The following is an 18,938-nucleotide window of genomic DNA, read 5'->3' on the forward strand; positions in this document are numbered from 1 at the left end:
TCCCACGGAACCCTGGTGCTACACTAAACAACAAAACAACATATAGTGCATCGAGTGCAACCTGGTGCAAACAGTGCAAACAAAAGAACAGTACAGACAGAGTGCAGACAGACAACACAAGACAAGACAAAAGACAAAAACCAAGTATAGCGCCGACTAGTAAACCTACTGTATACTTAAATATACAGTACTGTGTGAGGAGAAATGTAAAAACTATACCCAGGAGAAAGTACAAACAGAACAGAGCAATGTAGTGCAAAAAAACAGCAGCAAAGAGGTGCAAAGACAGCATGTAAACATGTAAACATGTACATGCCCATTAAAGTCTGCCCCAATCACCAATCGTTATCTATATTCTATTGTGAATAAAATATACGTTTATGAGATTTGTAAATTATTGCATTCCTTTTTTATTCACAATTTGTACAGTGTCCCAACTTATTTGGAATCGGGTTTGTATACTGGGAATAAGGTGAGAAGATAACCATGAGAATGTTTCAGAATAAAGATAATAATGATGACAAATAAATTAATTTTCTGCTCATTATACATCATATTTAGTTTATTTTAATGAAATCCCTAAGAAATACATATTTTCTGTAAAAAATAAAATAAAAGGTTAAAGTTAAAGAGTATTCAGAAATACTTGTGCACAGTTTATTCTAATTTAGATTTCTTTGGATTACGAAAACTTGACCTTTTAATTAACTTTGCCTTTTACTCCAAATACATGATCATGATGCTGCTGAATGCAGCCACTGTTTCCTCAAATGTCATCATAGTCAAATTTTCATGTATTTAGAGACTGCACATTAACTTATTGTGTTATAAATACATCACTTTTAATAGCATTTCAGAGGATTGCTGTGAATTTATTGATCTTATCCAGTAAATAAGGAGCCTTTAAAGCATTTAAGAAACTAATTTCCTTTTATTATAAGGATAAAAAGATTAAGTTTGATACCTGTGGAATTGAGCACAATATATTTATATTAGATTTATGATAATATCAAATATATTACTTATAATACCTTCAAATATCAATAACTTCCATTATTTTCTGCCTTTTTGGGGTTTGTTTTGTACGGAGGGCTGTTTAATTGTGAAATATACAAATATGAATATAGGAATGAATTTGTGTGCGGTATGACACTTTGTACAAAATCACTGTAGTGGAAACAGAGTGTGTTCAAGCTGATAGACTTTCCTTTTTTATTCATGTCAATACAGAATTTTACTATTCAAAACTTTTATATTAAGCTTTTATAGATGGAACCTAAATGTAAAAAAATGACAAGCACCAAATAAATACATTAATGTTTAATAAGAATACATTATTCATTTAATATATTATACATTGAATAATCCACAGTGTAAACAGAACATAATATCCAAAAAGTCAAGCATTTCGTACTCTAACGTAACACTGTTGAGAGCAGCAAGCTTAGTTTGCACAAATTATGCATAATAGCATTTGAGTTACATTTAGTGCTTTCTGACAAAGCAGCAGCATTTCTAAATAAGAGCATAAACAGTCAGGCAACATGTGTAAATATGTGTTTTTATATACAAACAGTGACATGTGGCATCAGTGAGGCACAGGGAAAACGGTGATCCGCAGTGAAACTTTCTTTCCTCTGTCAATCAGCACTTTTATAATTAGTGAAGAGGTTATACAGGACTCTCAGCGTAGCCTTCAGGTTCAAATTCACAACATCTACAACACATTCATAAAGCATATAACAACAAAAGGCAGTGTTAGTGTACATTGGTAGCAGTTCCAGAGTGGTGCACTTCTTTCCCTGAGACCCATAAATCATGAAATGTTTGCAGGAAAGATATACGAGTCTGTCTCTGTTGAACAGTCACATCTCCTAACTTCTACAATCTTCATCACAGACCAAACCTGACAAATTGTCAAGCTAATGGAGCTGCTGCTCCAACAGAGGAATACTGTCTTGGGGAGAATTGTGCAATAAAGCGTCGCCTTCCTGTCACAAATCTTGTCACTGACCATATGTTCAGCTTCTGATACAGGTGACTGTTATTTATATGCTGCAAAAAATTTCCAGAGAATGACCAGAGAATGTGTTATCTATCGTGATGTCAAATAAGATTAATGGTCTGATAACCACACAAGAAGGTTCAACACAGTGAACTATCATTATTTTAATTGAATTTGAATTAGTGTTGGTGAATCGTAATTTCTAATAGTCAGAAATAAATCCAGGAGACAAACATGAAGGTTTGGTTACTGAAGTTTGAGACAGAGGCTAAACATTGTGGTTATTAGCCAAACTATTCAAATCCTACAAGCCAGAAAAGAAATACATAGTGTGCATGGTTAGTTTGTACATGTCGCCATCTACTGACCAAACTACATACTACAGGTCAGATGTTATTGATGAAAATCACTGGTATTCTTTCTGAGTAAATTATTCACTGTTGATTACCTTCTGGTCGAGCTTTGGGTTTCTTCAGTCCTCCATCCTGCATCAACTCAAACGCGAATGCAACATTATGCACCTGTATAACATACAAAAATATTATACACATCAGCATTCCATTTGTTATGGTACAGAGCAGTCAGTGCAGCTAAACGGCTGAGGAACTTTACACTTACTTTCTGTTCAAAACTCTCAGGCGTGAGAAAAAAGTTATACAGCGGTACAAAGTAACCTTCCAGCAGACCCATCAGCAGCACCAGATACACACCATCTGCAAACTATATACACACATCCATAGTTTACACAAATAGATCAATTATTATCTAGAAGAGAAGAGAAGAGAAGAGAAGAGAAGAAGAGAAGAGAAGAAGAGAGAGAAGAGAGAGAAGAGAAGAGAAGAGAAGAAGAGGTGACGAGATGAGGCGAGAAGAGAAGAAGAGGTGACGAGATGAAATGAGAAGAGAAGAAGAGAAGAAGAGGTGACGAGATGAGGCGAGAAGAGAACAGAAGAGAACAGAAGAGAAGAGAGGTGACGAGATGAGACGAGAAGAGAAGAGAAGAGAAGAGAGGTGACGAGATGAAATGAGAAGAGAAGAGAAGAGAGGTGACGAGATGAGACAAGAAGAGACGAGAAGAGAGGTGACGAGAAGAGAAGAGTAGAGAAGAGAAAAGACGAGACGAGACGAGACAAGATGAGATGAGAAGAGTTTGCCTCACCTGTGACTCCAGTTCAGTAACTTCCAGATTCAGCTTGTTTAGGTGTTTATTTACAAAGGTGATCAGAGACTAAGAAAAAGAAATTACCCATCATCAATGAATTTATATCAATAGTTGAATTTGAACTTTAAAGTTAACTTTGTTTACTATTAATACATTATAACCCTGAATGACTTCTTAAATAAAATAGTTCTGCACTGAAAAGTTTAGACTCTGGGATGATTTACCGTCTTGACCACATTGAGTTTGTCAGGTGCATGATCCAGTAAGGTGTCAAAAGCATCCCTCTCTGTAATCACAATACAACATACGTGCACTCATGTAAAAGAAAGTAGAACAGAACCACAGAAAAAGAACAGAATCAAGGTGTTGCACTGTCCCAATTAAAGTCCAGACCTCGACCCAACTGAAATGCTGTCTGACCTGTGCGTAAACAAAACCTCAATAAACTCATACAACATTGTACAGAAGAGCGAGCCAAAGTTCCTCCACAGTGATGAAGACATACAAATCACGATTACAAGTCATCACTGATAAAGATGCTTCTACAGGCTACTGACTCATAATGTGTATTCAGTTTTCCACACATCGTTTCTCCATTTCAGCTTCATTTATTTAAAGAAATAATGGTACAGTATAATATGTCCTGTGCTGTTTTTAATCTGAGGTTCTATTTACCTCATTTAAAGACCTAATAAGGAGCAGATGATTTTTGTATTGTCCTGGTATTCAAATCCAAAATATTCAAGAAAATTTACTTTTGTTTCACATGATTGTACATTATAAATGTATATCTATATATATATTGCATTATGTTTATACAACTCTTTCACATACACTATATGTCCAAACTTTTGTGGTCACCTGACCATAACAACCAAATATGGTTTCTCAGAGAAATGTTACCAGGAAAGTGAAAACACACGTTTGTGTTTGTATGATGTATAATCACAATTTCCTTTCAGTGGAACTAAGAGGCCCAAACCTGTAACATTATGAAAATGCTCCTCTCTAGAAGCCAAGCTCAATGAAGACATAGTTTGTTATGGTTGGAGTGGAAGAACCCTAGTGTCCTGCCCAAAACCCGGACCTTAAACCCACTCAACAGCTTTAGGTTAAACTGGAACCTTCATTCTCTTGTAGATAAATGAACACAAATTCCCACACTGGAGAGCTTAGAGTGGAGGTTTTCCAGCAGGAGAAGTAAATATAAAAGGGGATGTGTAAAAAGCCCATATGCATATCATGGTCAGGTTTCCACAAACATTTGCCTATTTAATCTACTAAGAGGTCTTGTCACATAACTGTCTCATGGTTACTAACATATTTCCTACTCACCAAATCTTCCCATCATCATCCTGCAAAAGAACAACAGAGTCACAAATTGTACAGAAAACTGACCCTAGATGTCAAAAAGGGACAATAAACTGCTTCACTCACTCTGTGGTAGTTGTTAGTTCTTTTGTTATACGTGACGTGTGTAAGATTCCCTCCTTTTTCTAAAGAAGAAATTAAGACCTTTACAATTATTCACATATAAAAATGAAGGGAATGAGCATGCCTATGTAATAGATGAGTTTACACACCTTCACCACCACCACCTTTACAGCGACATGTTCAGGGAGCCTAATTGGGGCCATAAAGTGCATAGCCAGAGTCACCAGCAAGAACACGATGGCCACCAGGTTCTTCGAGTGGATTGCTGAAGATGAAAAAAAAAAACATGACACAACATTTAGCCTTTCATTCATTTGGATGAACATGTTTGGGTGAATAATTTAGGTGGACACAAACTTTTCACAGTAACGTACTCACAATCAACTCCCCAATCTATTGTCCATCCTTGAGGTCGGAGCAACTCATTTACTGCCTCCAGTACCGTCTGTAGCTTCTGCTTCTGACCGATTTCTGATTGGGTCACTTCTGCTACATTCAACTTACGTCCTGACAGCTTCTCTGTTAACACACACACACACACACACACACACACACACACACACACGTTCTCATTCAATTCCAAAACCCAAAGAGTATTTAATCATTTAAATACAGTAGTCATTTATAGAGATTGTCCATACTGTCATCATGGTTCCAATCATAGAATTGTTGTAATACTCATAGAACATGTCAAGTCCATTGTGCAAGTTGCAGTTTGAGTAAAAGAGGTTGTTTTGTATGGAATGTATAGAATGTATAAAAACAATGTATAGAATGTACATATTCCTCACATATTTGTAACTAACAGATTGTATATGTACAGTAGATATAAAAAAAAAATCCACTATATTGAAAAAAGTATTGGGACACCCGTCTTTTCTTGTATATGCAGTTCCTCCCCTAAACTGTTACCACAAAGTTGGAGGCACACGATTGTATGCAGTAGGAGAAACTAGGAGACCCAAAGCTGTTCCATCATGACAATGCCCCTCTGAACAAAGTCAGCTCCATGCTTTACATGGGTTAGAATGGAAGATCTTGTGTGGCCTCCTCTAGACTGTTGACCTCAACCCTATTAAACACCTTTGGAAGAATTGGAATGATGACTGCAGCCCAGACCCTCAAAAATATCAGAAAATGTTTGCTGTAAGCTTCAAGCAAAGCACTGAATGTTCCACTCAAGTTAGCATGCTGTCCAATATGATTCTCTTATAATGATGGAACAAAATCTCAAGTTACAGGGATTTTAATTACCATAAACTATTGATTTATTGAAATTCTTACAGTTTTTCTCAAATCATCCTTAATATTGGTACACCAGTGCACCATTTCTCCAAATAATTTGTACAAACACATTGGATTTCTTGCAAAAGCCTGAACTTTTCTCAAAATCCTCAGTTCACCGTTGACCTGTTTTAGAGAACTGGTGCCGTTCACTTGCCTTCATCAGTGACATTCAAGATTCATCTGCACATTTCATCAATTCAACACATTTACAAAAAAAAAAGTTGAAAAGAAATTGTAGATGAAAGATTTTTACAACTGGTTTAAAAATTTTGCATCCAATGACGTTTACAATGAACTGATGCTGAGATGTTTTGGGGTTAAAACTATTCAGGTGAAGCCAGTATAATATATTTTTATCAACATGAACATAAACAACTGATAATGTAAAAAACAACAGCCACTCGTACACAATCCATTAAATAAAAGTACTGAAGCATTCGCAATTTGATCAAAATCAACAAGAAATGTTCTTATGATGTGCACAAGTGACTAAAAGATGTGGCGGTTGAACAAGTAGTTTTGAAATTTCATTTCTGATCTGAGAAACGCTCCAAAGCGACTGAGAAAAACTGTAAAATAACTTACATAGAACGTACATTTCTAGCTTTTTCTTAGTTGCTCTTTCTTACATCCTTTCAATACATTCTCTTACCAAACAGCTTCTGTAAGACCTGTCCATCATAGAGATCCTCTTCTAGATCTTTAACAATGATTCTCTCTTCTTCCAGCTCATTATTGATCCAATCGATCAGAACCTGGGTTTAACGCAGCAGTAACCATCATTATTAAAGTAACACTGAGAACTTCATCACAACTCATTCTGAGATGCTTTTACTACACAACATGTTCTGGGTATTTAGAAAGTCTAATGCTTTATAGGATGGAAAGTTAAAACTCAATAAACAAGCAAAGTGAATGAGAAACACACCTTCTGAAGATCTTTAAATTTGGGATTCTCTCTAGAGGTGGGATCTAGCATGATCCTCTCAGCATTTTCCTCTGTGAAGAGAAATAAACATAATGACAGTGTACAATCACGTGTAAATCAGGTGTATAATCACTGTTTTCCCTCAGTGTTCATGGTTTTGAATGGTTGATGAGTTTTTGAAAAATGAGTTCTTCACACCACCTTTTGGTGGTTTGTCACATGGGCAGAAGCCTTTTTTTGTTAAGAAGGAAATCTGATTGTTTCTGTTTAGAAAACAACTTTTCTAACATGGAAGATTGGAAGATACATTCAGTGCAACCCAGATGAGGATGGGTTTCCTCTTAAGTCTGGTTCCTTTCAATGTTTCTTCCTTATGCCATCTCAGGGAGTTTTTCCTTCACCACAGTCACCACCACAGTTCATCAGGGACAAACTTACACTTATAAAGAACATCACTTTTAATCACCACATTATCTGTGTAAAGCTGCTTTGAGACAATGTTCACTGTTAAAAGCGCAATACAAATAAACATGAATTGAATTGAATTGAAGACAGACAGACAGACAGACAGATAAACAGATAGATAGATAAACAGATAGATAGATAGATAGATAGATAGATAGATAGATAGATAGATAGATAGATAGATAGATAGATAGATAGATAGATAGATAGATAGATAGATAGTACCTACACAACTTCCAGTCAGACCCAAAATTAGCTTTGGCAGTGACTCATTACTGCTTGTTTCTATGTAAAGACACAGATATGCTTTTCCGCTTTTCTGTGACTCAGATGTAATGCTGAAAAAAGGTGTGTTCTCAAAATGACTGATGTTACCAAAGAAAAATTACTTAATATTGCCAAATGGCAGTGAACTGAAATCTGATCTAAATTTGTTTCTTCAGATGTAGAGCTGAAACAAATAACATTTCTTCAAAAATAACACGAAACAATGAAAATTTGAAGTGGCGGCAAATAAGTCAGTAAGAAGTTCTCAGATATTTAATATTTGAAATTTTCCACACAGAGAACATTTAAAAAGCATTTACTGTTTTGTCCATTCATTTGTGTTACTGCTTTGTGTTACTGCTTTGTGTTACTGCTTTGTGTTACTGCTTTGTCCATTCATTTGTGTACACACAACTAAAGTTAAAGTAAAACTTAACATCAAACATGCTCTTTTAAAGCTGTAGATCGAATCGAAAGGTGTGAGATTGACCTTTTTCTATAACATTTCAGAGGTACTTAAATAAGATTGATTGCAATAGCAAAAATAAAAATAATCCTTGGCTATAGTAAATGAGCTGAGAATCCAGATGATGGTGGTGTGTGTTTAAACCTCTCCCAGCAGTAAGAGAATAAATGGATTTGAATCGATTAGGATGGAGCAGTATGTTACCTAGCAGCATGTCCTCCGGGAGCAGGTCGGTACTGGCAGGGAGGAGTGGAGCGTTAATGGCATACTTCCCCTCTTCCTGAAGGTCACTCACTAAAGACAAAATATCAGACAGAATGTTGGTACCACATTTAAACAATTAGGAATTTCTCCAGCATTTTCAGAATTGTGAAAATGTAGTAAAATCTTATTATGAGAAGATAACCGGCATGCGGAACCTGAACTGAACCGTAACTTTATTTATTCCATTCAGAATTAGTCACGAAGACTTTACTGCCTGACAACCAAATCATCCATATTTCCCCTTTTCTCTCTTCCCTTTTCTTAGGAGGAGGCTAATAGCTATTCACAGGGGCAGAAATGTGATCTCACTTCCAGTTCGGTCCTATAGTGTGCCGAATCCCTTTCCTATGTCTCTGTCACCGTATCCTATGGTGCAGAGATTCATATCATCATACTATTTATTTTCAACCGAAACAAAACCACACCCTCTGAGGTCATGATATTATAAGTGTTATAAAGTTTACAAGCTAAATTATTTTTTTTACCTCTTTACTTTTCAAACTTCAAAACTGAAGTTACAAACTACAAACATAATCTCAGAACATGAAATCCTTTAGTCCTGTACTTATAGATTTACCCAGAGGCTTACAGGAGGAGCATGTAGTGTATACTGGAGCAAACTGGCATTTCCTCTGTAATTACAGCCTAAGCATTTATCATAATTATGCTATTTCCTCCAAAATTGGCTGCACTGTATAGATAATCTCTGTGCCCTCTAGCTCTGGACACAAACTAATCTGATATACCAGGGAAAACAGGCTTGCTGGGTATAAATCATCACACAATTTTGGAATTGTGTCGCACTAGTCCATGCAGTAGAGCAAAAACATCAGGCATTCTATGTGAAGTCTGTTGAGCAGCATCACACATAGACTCAAACTAACTGTTTAATATGCAGGACCTTCACATAATCAAACAACTTAAAACATCATCTTCATTCACTGATTCACTTGAACACAACACTACCTTGCTTTTTTCTCTTAGTCCCACACAGTAGCCCAGCCATATCGTAAAATACAATCCGGAATCCAGCAGGTACAATCAAGAAACTGACGGAATAAAGGGTGTGTGTGGGTGCGTGGGTGTGTGTGTGTGTGTGTGTGTGTGTGTGTGTCCATGCACACATTCAGCAGGCTGCTGTTTGTGGGGCTATGGCATTGAATCCAGCTATTGCATGCGTTATTTCTGTCCCTGCACAACCCCCTACTCTGCTGCTCCTGTTTCAGTAAGAGATGGCGGGGGGGGAACAGGAACAGCTAGAAAATCATAACATGGCTGCATGTGCAGAATGGCTGAATCCTACATGACACCAAAGCATGGATACTCGAAATGTGGATATGTCCTTGTAGACAACAACATTGTTTTATTTTAAATAACAATTAAACAAATCACGATATATTTATGTATAATATATATATATATATATATATATATATATATATATATATATATATATATATATATATATAATGTGAAAATAAAAGTATACCCCCATAAGTACACCCACAACACATGACATGTTACAATGGCATTGTTTCTTTTTTCAAAAATCAAGCCAAAATAGAGTAGCCATATGTGGAAAACCAGAAGAAACACATCTAGCAGCAATAACTTGATAACTCCTGCTCTGAATGACTTTATCATTTTCTCTCATTATTGTGGAGGAATTTTAACTCACGTCTTTACAATGTTGCTTCAGTTCATTGAGGGCATTTGTTTCTGCACAGCTCTCTTAAGGTCCCACCAAAGCATTTTAGTCTCTCTCTCTCTTTTTCTCTCATTTTATTCAGTCTATTTTCCCTGATTCATGCTGCCCTGAAGTGACCATTTCATTTAAAATGTTAAATTAATTAGCAAACCTTTGCTGACTGTTCAGCCACAAATATCCCTAAAAGCAATGAAGGCTTAATCTTGTGAAACCAATTCCATGTTCAAATCTATTAGCAAAGTGCAGCAGAGGCTACGTCTAACTGCACTTTCACAAAGCACCACTTACAGCCAGTCCAAATCAATACAAAGACTGGTTTTAAGCAGGATATTTACAGCAGCTACTGACTCCAGATCAGATTTTCACTATTTCTTGCGCTTGTCTTCAGACTCACACCTTGAACAGATCTAAGAAGCTGCACTGCAAAAATCATAGCAAGTAAAATACCTTGAATTCTAAGTAAATTCAACTAATACATCCATAAGACATATTTTTAAATACAATTAAAAATTCCAAGCTTATTTATCACAGATTTCATTTCATGGTTACAGTAGTCTTATTCCTATACCGAGTATGTTTTATTTATTGAACTATTTATTTCTATTAAGATTTAATACAATTACAATTTTGCAAATCCGTCTGGAAATAAATCCGATAGTTAAATGTGTTCTATAATATCCTCAATGATCGATAATAAAAAAAATTTGCTCACTTTTACTTTTTTAAATATACTGACACTTGAATTTGTGTGATGTGATCAAGCTACCGTACATAAAATATTAAATTTCAGTCAAACAATATTTTCATCTTGTCATTATGAAGACGTTCTAGAAAAAACAAAAAACATTAAAAGCTATTTGAGATTGGACACATACTCCGAGTCAACATAAATGTAGCTCTGGATGTTTTTGCTGAGCGGCTGGTTAGATTTGACACATAACTGGCAAATGAGCAACAGAGCACAGAATGTGCTGAATTACAGAGTGTTTTCTAATGAATTCTATAAGAAACATTAACACATCTGTACAATAATAGTCATTTATGTCTAAAAACTAAAAAAAGTTGAAAGTTAAAAGCAGTGGATCAAATATACCAGTTTAAAAGATATAAAGATAACTTACTTTTGTAATTTTCTTCTGTCACTACTTTCAATAAACACGAGCAAATTCGACTGCAAGAATGCGGAAAGCAGTGACTTGCATTTATATTGTACAACTGGCTAGAATTTAGAGTGATAGCTGACAGACGTAGTTCCTCCATGCTTATCTCAGAAAAAAGTGTGTGAATTAGGAAATGCAGCTGTGAGAGCATCTGTTGAATTTCTGTTAAAAGGAATAATTTATGGTCTGTGCTAATGTTTGCTAAACTAGTTGCCTGTAACCACATTTCAACATCAATTCACACACATTTTATTTCAAAATATCTTTGAATAACCACATGTACAAAAACCAAAATGCTGCTATCTTTAAACGATGTGATTAAAAGGGTGAATAATTATTTTTTAAATATACTTTGTGTCTTTCATATACAAAAAACAGACGCATGAGTGCTGCAGCGCTGCTTTAGAGGTGGCAGAAGGCGAGGGTCCACTCGTCAGTGCTCAGACCGTACGCTCACACTGCAACAAGTCGGATTGCAGGCCATCGTCCCAGAAGGAGCCTCTTCTGAAGCTGCTCACTAGAAAACCCACAAACAGTTTGCTGAAGACGACCTGTCCAAGAGCATGAATTACTGGAACCACGTCCTGTGTTCTAATGAGACCGAGATAAACTTGTTGAAACTGAAGGTGAAGATGCTGGAGTGGTAAAGTATATCTCCAGACCTGAACCCTATTGAGCACTTGTCAGGATCCTCAAGGGGAATGTGGCGAAGCGGCATGTGTCCAACATCCAGCAGCTCCATGGTGTCATTATGGAGGAGTGGAAGAGGATCCCAGCAACAACCTGTGCAGCTCTGGTGAATTCCACACCCAGGAGGAAATAAAGCAGTGCTGGATATCAATGTGCTCACACACAATACTCACACTTTGGACACTGCTTTGACACGTTCACTGAGGGTGCACTCACTTTAGTTGGCCGTTATTTAGACAATAATGGCTGTATGTTGAGTTCTTTTTAGAGGACAGTAAATCTGTACTGATACACAAACGGCACACTGTATCTAAGTTCCATTTATATAGTTTTGTCCCTTCAGAACATAAACTGTAATAAAATGGTTGCTGAAATGTGATGGGGTGCACTTACTTTTGTGAAATACTGTAGGTTTTTTTGAGCTTTCACAAAACAAAGAGAACATAAGTTGTACAGAAGGGACTGACATTTTCTGCACTGTGATTATTTATTGTGATTTACTAATTTGCAAGTGTGGCTATTAGTCAGACAATATATTTAAGGCTAAATGTGGGTCTTGTCACTGTGCATTGACTTCAACACACCTTGCATTACATTTTGGTACTAATCACATTGCCCCTGTTATGCTGTTGAAATGACTGAGCATAAAAATAAGCCAAATGTTATGTGTCAACAACAAAGAATTACTTTTTCATTAGCATAGAAGTGTCCAGAAAAGCTGTGACACTGTAAGTACATTCGTAATAAAATTTCAAACCACTCAAACTCCAGTCAGACATTCAATGAGGTAGTCTGGTCTTGTTTTGTACACACTGCCACGTTGCTGCAGGAAATTACACTGGCACACTGAACTGAAAGATGAACTTAAGAGACAGAGAGATGCTGAAAATAAATACCACCCACCAAGAAATCTGATAGGTCTAGTAAGCAGAACCTGAGAGCAATCGGTATATACTCTGTTTTTCTCTCCCGCTACATCGCTACTCTCTTGCGATCACTCACTGTTTTTAGAGCCTGTTATCTATTAGAAATGTTCTGAGGTGTCCATCTACAGACTGTTTGACTAAATATTCCCAGTTTGACCAGTCTGATTTTAATTATTCAATACACACACACACACACACACACACACACACACACAACCCCAAGACAACAAAACATAACACTGACACAAAAAGCTTTTTTGAAGAAATCTGAATATAGAATAAAATGATCCCAGTGTATGTAAGAAATTTTATACAGAGTCCTACAAGCTGTCCTGACCTCAAAACCAGCCTAACACGCTCATGAGATATCAACAGTAGAGGAGTGTATTTTTCTCATATAAACAAAACTTCAACTGGTTGCCCATAATGTTCAGAAAATAGCTAAGAGTTTTAATATAAATACTCCAAACCACCAGCACCACCCAAAATGTGAGTCACAGGGAGTTACATCATGCTGTGCAATCGTTTTTTTTTTTCTAAAAGGAACCAGTGCACTGAAGAGAATATAATTATATAATATATATTTATATTACAACTCGGTACCAACTACACACAGCAGGACAACATTCCAAAGCATACATTAACACAAAAACTAAATGATAATTATAATATAACTCCATCACCACACAGATAAACTGTGTGCTTTCGTGAAAAAACTCTTGAAAGTGTAGGTGCACGTAAACACTTCTGTTGAGAAGAACAGGAGTAAAGGTTTGGGAGGGTCATCAAACTCATCAGAATAATAAAGTCAACTCTGAGGTCTTCTTCGAGTTTTATAAACTATATGACCAAATGGTTATAGACTGATTGGGGATGAAGTTTGTCTGTGGGGATCTGCCTCACTGATTGTGCCAGTAAAGTTGCAATGACCATAAAGAACGTATGAGTGTTATCAGAAGGTGTCCACAAACATTTGGCTATATTCTACAAACAATAAGAAAGAAACCAGCAAGAAAAAAGCAGATGGCAGAGAGATTATAATCACCAAAACTGCAAATTCAGCAGGAATGCAACTATAAAGCTTTGAGATTTAAGATAGAGCTAATCTTTGTTTTGCTTCAGTCTTTAATGTTTGTTTAAATAAACATAATTTTTCCACCACTGACCAAAAGCAACATACCACCCTAGATTTGTTTCCAGCCAGGGGATGAATGCTTTCATGATGGTATCCTGGTCATTATCAGTTCCTTCTCAGACACTCAGTATGAATGTTCACAGAAGGAATATAAGAATAACTGAATGATGGTAATGAGGGCAAGGAGCCATAATCAACCCAGTTCAATACACAGAACTTCCCAATACCATATAAAAGAACATACAACATCAGTCTTAAAGCCAAAGTGGACATTAACCAGCTAATATATCAATATTTTATATACATTTTGGTTGACAAAAATATCATATGTAAAGAATTGAAAGTATAAACAAGATCCTTTATTGACTGGCAAAATCTCATTACATCATAACTTGCAGCAGTGTTATATTCAGAGGTGAGAAGTAACACAGTACAAATACTTCAAAATACTTCACATTTTTCTGGTATCAGTATTTTACTCCACTGTTTATTTTTGGACCACATTTTAATTGCACTAATTAAATTTTTACACAATTATCTGTACTTTCTACATCTTACATTTTCAAACCAGCTCGTTACTTTTAGTATTATTTCTTCTAATTGAGCACCGTTTCCAGCCAATCAATTTTAGATTTAGTCTTTAGATACGCGATAATAAAATGTTGCATTCGCTTGAACTTGGAAACCCAAACCTGCTCCAGCATGGTAAAGCCCCTGTGCACAAAGTGAGCTCCTTGAAGATCTGGTTTCCATGCTTTGGAGAGGAAGATCTTGAGTGGCCTGCTATAGAGCTCTGATCTCATCCCTACTGAACACCTTTGGGATGAATGTGAACACTGACTGCACCCCAGGTCTCCTCACCTACATCAGTACCTGCCTTTACTAACACACTTGTAAATGATGAACACAAATATCCATAAAACACTCCAAAATCTAGTGGAACATCTTCCCAGAAGAGTGGAGGGAATTATAAGAGTAAATTGGGGCTAAATGTGGAATGTGATGCTCAATAATCACATACCGTACTCATGACCAGGTGACCCAATACTTTTGGAAATATAGTGTATATATATATTACCAGCGTGACACTAAAACAGGTGTAGTAACGGCTACTTTTTACATGTCAGAGCCCAAACCTCTTTACTTTAACTTGAGTAAAAAAGTATAATCAGTACTTCAACTTTTACTGGAGTCTTTTAAAAATGAGTATCTGCACTTCTACTTAAATAAACGATGTGTATACTTTTGCCACCTCTGGTTATATTACATGAAGAACACTGAATGCTTGTTCAGGAAAGCTGTATCACTAAATGAATTTTCTTGTATTTGCATTTAAATATCCTCTTTATATTTATCTCAAACTGTCTTGTTTTTTTTTCATTTTATTCATAGACATCTTGGAGTCACCAAAATTGTGATTAAATGTCGAAAAGAGAGGCATTTTAATTAAATGTGAGAAAACCTATGCCTCTTTTTCCAAGCTGCATCAAAGCATTAAACCCATTTAAATTACATGAAACAGTTCACGCCATAAGTCCCTTTTCAAGCACAAAGTGTAAACATTAATACACTACATAGCAGAAGGCTTGTGGATACCTGACCATCAGACCCATACGTGTCTCTGTATACTGTGGCACTGCCATTATGAGAATGCTACTGTACACAAAGTGAGCTCCATGAAAACATGGTTGCAGTTGGTTGAACTGGAAGATCTTGAGCATCCTGCACAGAGCTCTGACCCTACTGAACACCTTCGAAATGAACTGAAATGGTGAGAGCACCCTGGTCCTCCTCATAACCTCACTATTGCTCTTGGAGAAGTGGGAAGTTGTGTTTATTTAGCCTTAAGGACATTCATGAGGTCAGCCACACTGCTAAACCTAGTGGAAAGGCATTCCAGAAGCGTGGAGGTTTGTATTATAAAGGCGGAATTGAATGTTCAACATGAATAGATGATATGATGGTCAGGAATTCACCAACTTTTGGTTTTGAGTACTTTCACTACTCTGAGGCCACTAGCTGTTCTCTGCATTGATGGGCTTAAAACATTCGCATTCAGAGGAGACAGGGATTAAAGAGATAAAAGTGGAAACATATTATATCTCTGAAATGTATCTGATATTGTTTTAAATTTTCCAAGTATGTCATTTAAATTAACGACTGCATAAAACAAATAAACAATTACATACAAAAAAAGATGATAATTCAAGAATGTAAAAGTTTACACTTTACTCCATTATAATCCTGCTCTCGCCTGGTCACAACAGAAAAGACCCCAGCACCAGACACAAGCAGACCACCTGTCTCTATGCTATTTTAGTCCAACAGTCACACCGTTGAGTTTCTGTCACCAGGACAACTTCCTGAGCAACTTAATTGTTGATAGACAAAACAATGGTTAGAATATTCCTCATTTTAAAAGAATTACCAAGGCATAGAGGAAGTGATGATAGTTACACACACACACACACACACACACACACACACACACACACGCATTATTACAGGCTTCCAAACAGTTTTCAAAGTGTGTACTGGTAAAAAAGAAAAAACACTTTTGTTTAATGCAATTGAATCTGCTTATTAACAGTGAGACCTCTTATTTAAAGAACTGTTACAACCTGAACTCAACATACACTTATACTCATTTCAATTTATTCACATCCATGTCTTCATCCATATTATATTTACTGATATTATACTGTTTACATGCTCTTTTGCACCTCTTCATAGCTGCTCTTGCTGTTTTTTGCAAAACATTGTGTTTATGTTTACAAAAACACTCTTGTTTATACTTCTCTCTTTTGCACATTATCCTGTATACATTATACAGTAGGTTTACTGGTCAGCACTATTTAGTGTTTTGTGTCCCACACTGTCTTGTATTGTCTTTTGTCTGCCCTGTTTGCACTCAGTTGCACACGATGCACTTTTTGTGGCGAGGACACTTACTTTAGTCCTGAACTCTGTATACTGTATGTAGCTCTATGTTGTGTGATGTAGCACTATGTTTTTTTTTTTTGTAGCACCAGGGTTCTGGAGAAACACGGTCTCATTTCACTGTGTACTGCGTCAGCAATATATGGGTAAAAAGACAATAAAAGCTTCTTCACTTGACTTCACTTGAGAAGTGTTTGGCAATCATGTGTGAATGAAGTGGCTCTGAAGCATCACAGTATTAACCCCCACCCCCACCCCAACACACACACACACACACACACACACACACACACACCCAACACATACACACACAGTTTGCAGCTGTTCACAAAGAACAGCAGGGTACTATTAAAATAATGGGAGTTAAACTAATGTTAATATGTAAGTATTGAAATATTCATCACTGACTCCATTAGAATTGTGTTTGCTGTATGTTGTTTTTCTGATCCTTCAGAAACAAAAGCAGAAAAATAATCACTGTAATCTTTACACCCCTGAATTCCAGGCATAGGTTTCTATTTATGTGCATTTGATCAGCACCAGTGGCAGCCTGCAGTCTGGCTTCTTCACGTGCTTTCACTAAATATCAGGAACTTTCATATACACATGACTGATGACTGATGACTGATCCCTGATCCCTGACATGGCACGTTTTAAACACTATTGTATATAAAGTGTGGATAAAACAGCACCATGGACAGTAGCCGGACTGTAACACAACATGGCCACACCCCAAATGTCATAAAACAGTTAACCATTATTTCCTTTTACCTTCTTTTGCCTTCTTCTTGCGAGACAGAGTGCCTCCGAGCTTCCCGAGAAAAGACTCATCCTTCTTTATCTTTCCCGAGTGCGCCGCAGATCTGGCCGAGGTTGAGGACATCTCTCACACTGCCGGGTTTCTCTTTGTATTCAGGGCTGTGATTCAGATCTGGAAACCTCGAGCTCCGAGACACCAAGAGAGCAGAAAGAGGCGGCACTTCAAAGCTCTACAGCAACTCGGACATGACCAGCGCCCGCATTAGGATGAACAGTGAAGGGGGTACCGATTATATCGTCAGCGGCTGATTTGTGGAAGGCCAAAATGGCCATAAACCTGATTAACCTATTGGCCAAGTTTACATGCATCTCTACCTGTCTCGTTTTAACAGTATTGACAGTTAAGTCCCAAATAATATACATATTTATGCTAAGCAGGGAAATTAGTTACAAGAATCATTACAACACAATAACTTTTACTACTGTTATATTACACAAAGAACACTGATGGCTTGATTTATTCCTAACTACCAAACCATTTCTCTCAATCAGGATACTTTCCCCATGAGTCAGCAGAAAGTGCAAACAGTAATACACTATATAGCCAAAAGATCGTCACCATCTCAAACATATACAGAAGTGCACAACTGTATAATGTGTCCCTGTATTCTGTATCATTACTTTTTCTCTTCACTGAAACTAACAAGCAACTGGTCTACAGTATATATACACCATATCCCACCATCTCCCAGTGTGTGCATGTCTGTGGGGATCTCATCAAATAAATACGTAGCTAGTTCTTGCATAAATTATTTATACTATATTTATCAAGTATACTTTTTTTTTATTATTTAACTGACTTTTCTACATGAAAAATATTGAAAAATATTTTCTAAATATTACTTGTAAATAAACCTCCATGAGGAAAAAAAACACTGTTAAAAAAATAATAAAATGACTCTTCAACTGTGCAAAGAGTTTAATGTTGAAAAGAAACATATCATGCGACCAGTCCAAAGAAATTTTATTTAAAGCATTTCTTTTCGACTGACAGCAGACCTGCTTTCCAGGTTGATCGTATATGCTGACAATGTGAGACCAACAAACCTTTCTGTGCATTCAGTAATGTAACAATCCCCAGTAACAATCTAAATGTAATTAAATGTTATTAGGTTAATCTAAGTGCAGTTTACAGGTTTCCTCCAGGTTCTCCAGTTATATTCCACCTTTCAATAACAAGCTTTTAGGTAGATTGCCTGCTTTAGACATATTTGCAACGCTTATGAACTGTTTGGCTTTTCATACTTCTTCAGTCTCCTCCCACTGTAAATTTAGCATCCTA

General features: G+C 36.5%; 1 protein-coding gene across 4 annotated transcripts; it reads right to left on the bottom strand.

Annotated features, from left to right (window-relative positions):
* Nucleotides 1-1,305: 1,305 nt before the first annotated feature.
* parvb (parvin, beta) lies at nt 1,306-17,878 on the bottom strand. Of its 4 annotated transcripts, none has more exons than XM_046859354.1 (13): nt 17,609-17,878; nt 8,219-8,308; nt 6,817-6,887; nt 6,541-6,643; nt 4,980-5,120; nt 4,751-4,866; nt 4,605-4,663; nt 4,503-4,522; nt 3,392-3,453; nt 3,165-3,233; nt 2,624-2,725; nt 2,454-2,526; nt 1,306-1,717 (listed from the first exon to the last, which is right to left on the bottom strand). In XM_046859354.1, the coding sequence occupies exons 1-13, from the start codon at nt 17,718-17,720 to the stop codon at nt 1,641-1,643; spliced, it is 1,095 nt and encodes a 364-aa protein (XP_046715310.1). In that variant the 5' UTR covers nt 17,721-17,878; the 3' UTR covers nt 1,306-1,640. The 4 variants fall into 4 exon arrangements, with proteins under 4 accessions (XP_046715310.1, XP_046715312.1, XP_046715309.1 ...); XM_046859356.1 differs by lacking the exon at nt 17,609-17,878 and adding an exon at nt 11,108-11,238; XM_046859353.1 differs by lacking the exon at nt 17,609-17,878 and adding an exon at nt 9,245-9,354.
* Nucleotides 17,879-18,938: the final 1,060 nt, after the last annotated feature.

This window comes from Silurus meridionalis, chromosome 10, assembly GCF_014805685.1.
Source record: "Silurus meridionalis isolate SWU-2019-XX chromosome 10, ASM1480568v1, whole genome shotgun sequence".
Taxonomy (NCBI): Eukaryota; Metazoa; Chordata; class Actinopteri; order Siluriformes; family Siluridae; genus Silurus; species Silurus meridionalis.

What these genes read in the sequence shown, in the direction of transcription:
- parvb (XM_046859354.1), bottom strand. Translation starts at nt 17,720, where the DNA reads ATGTCCTCAACCTCGGCCAGATCTGCGGCGCACTCGGGAAAGATAAAG. An exon ending in CAAGAAGAAGGCAAAAGAAG is followed by an intron (nt 8,309 to 17,608) that starts GTAAAAGGAAAT and finishes TTTTGTCTTTAG; the next exon opens with TGAGTGACCTTCAGGAAGAG. An exon ending in TTACTGAACTGGAGTCACAG is followed by an intron (nt 2,726 to 3,164) that starts GTGAGGCAAACT and finishes GTGTGTATATAG; the next exon opens with TTTGCAGATGGTGTGTATCT.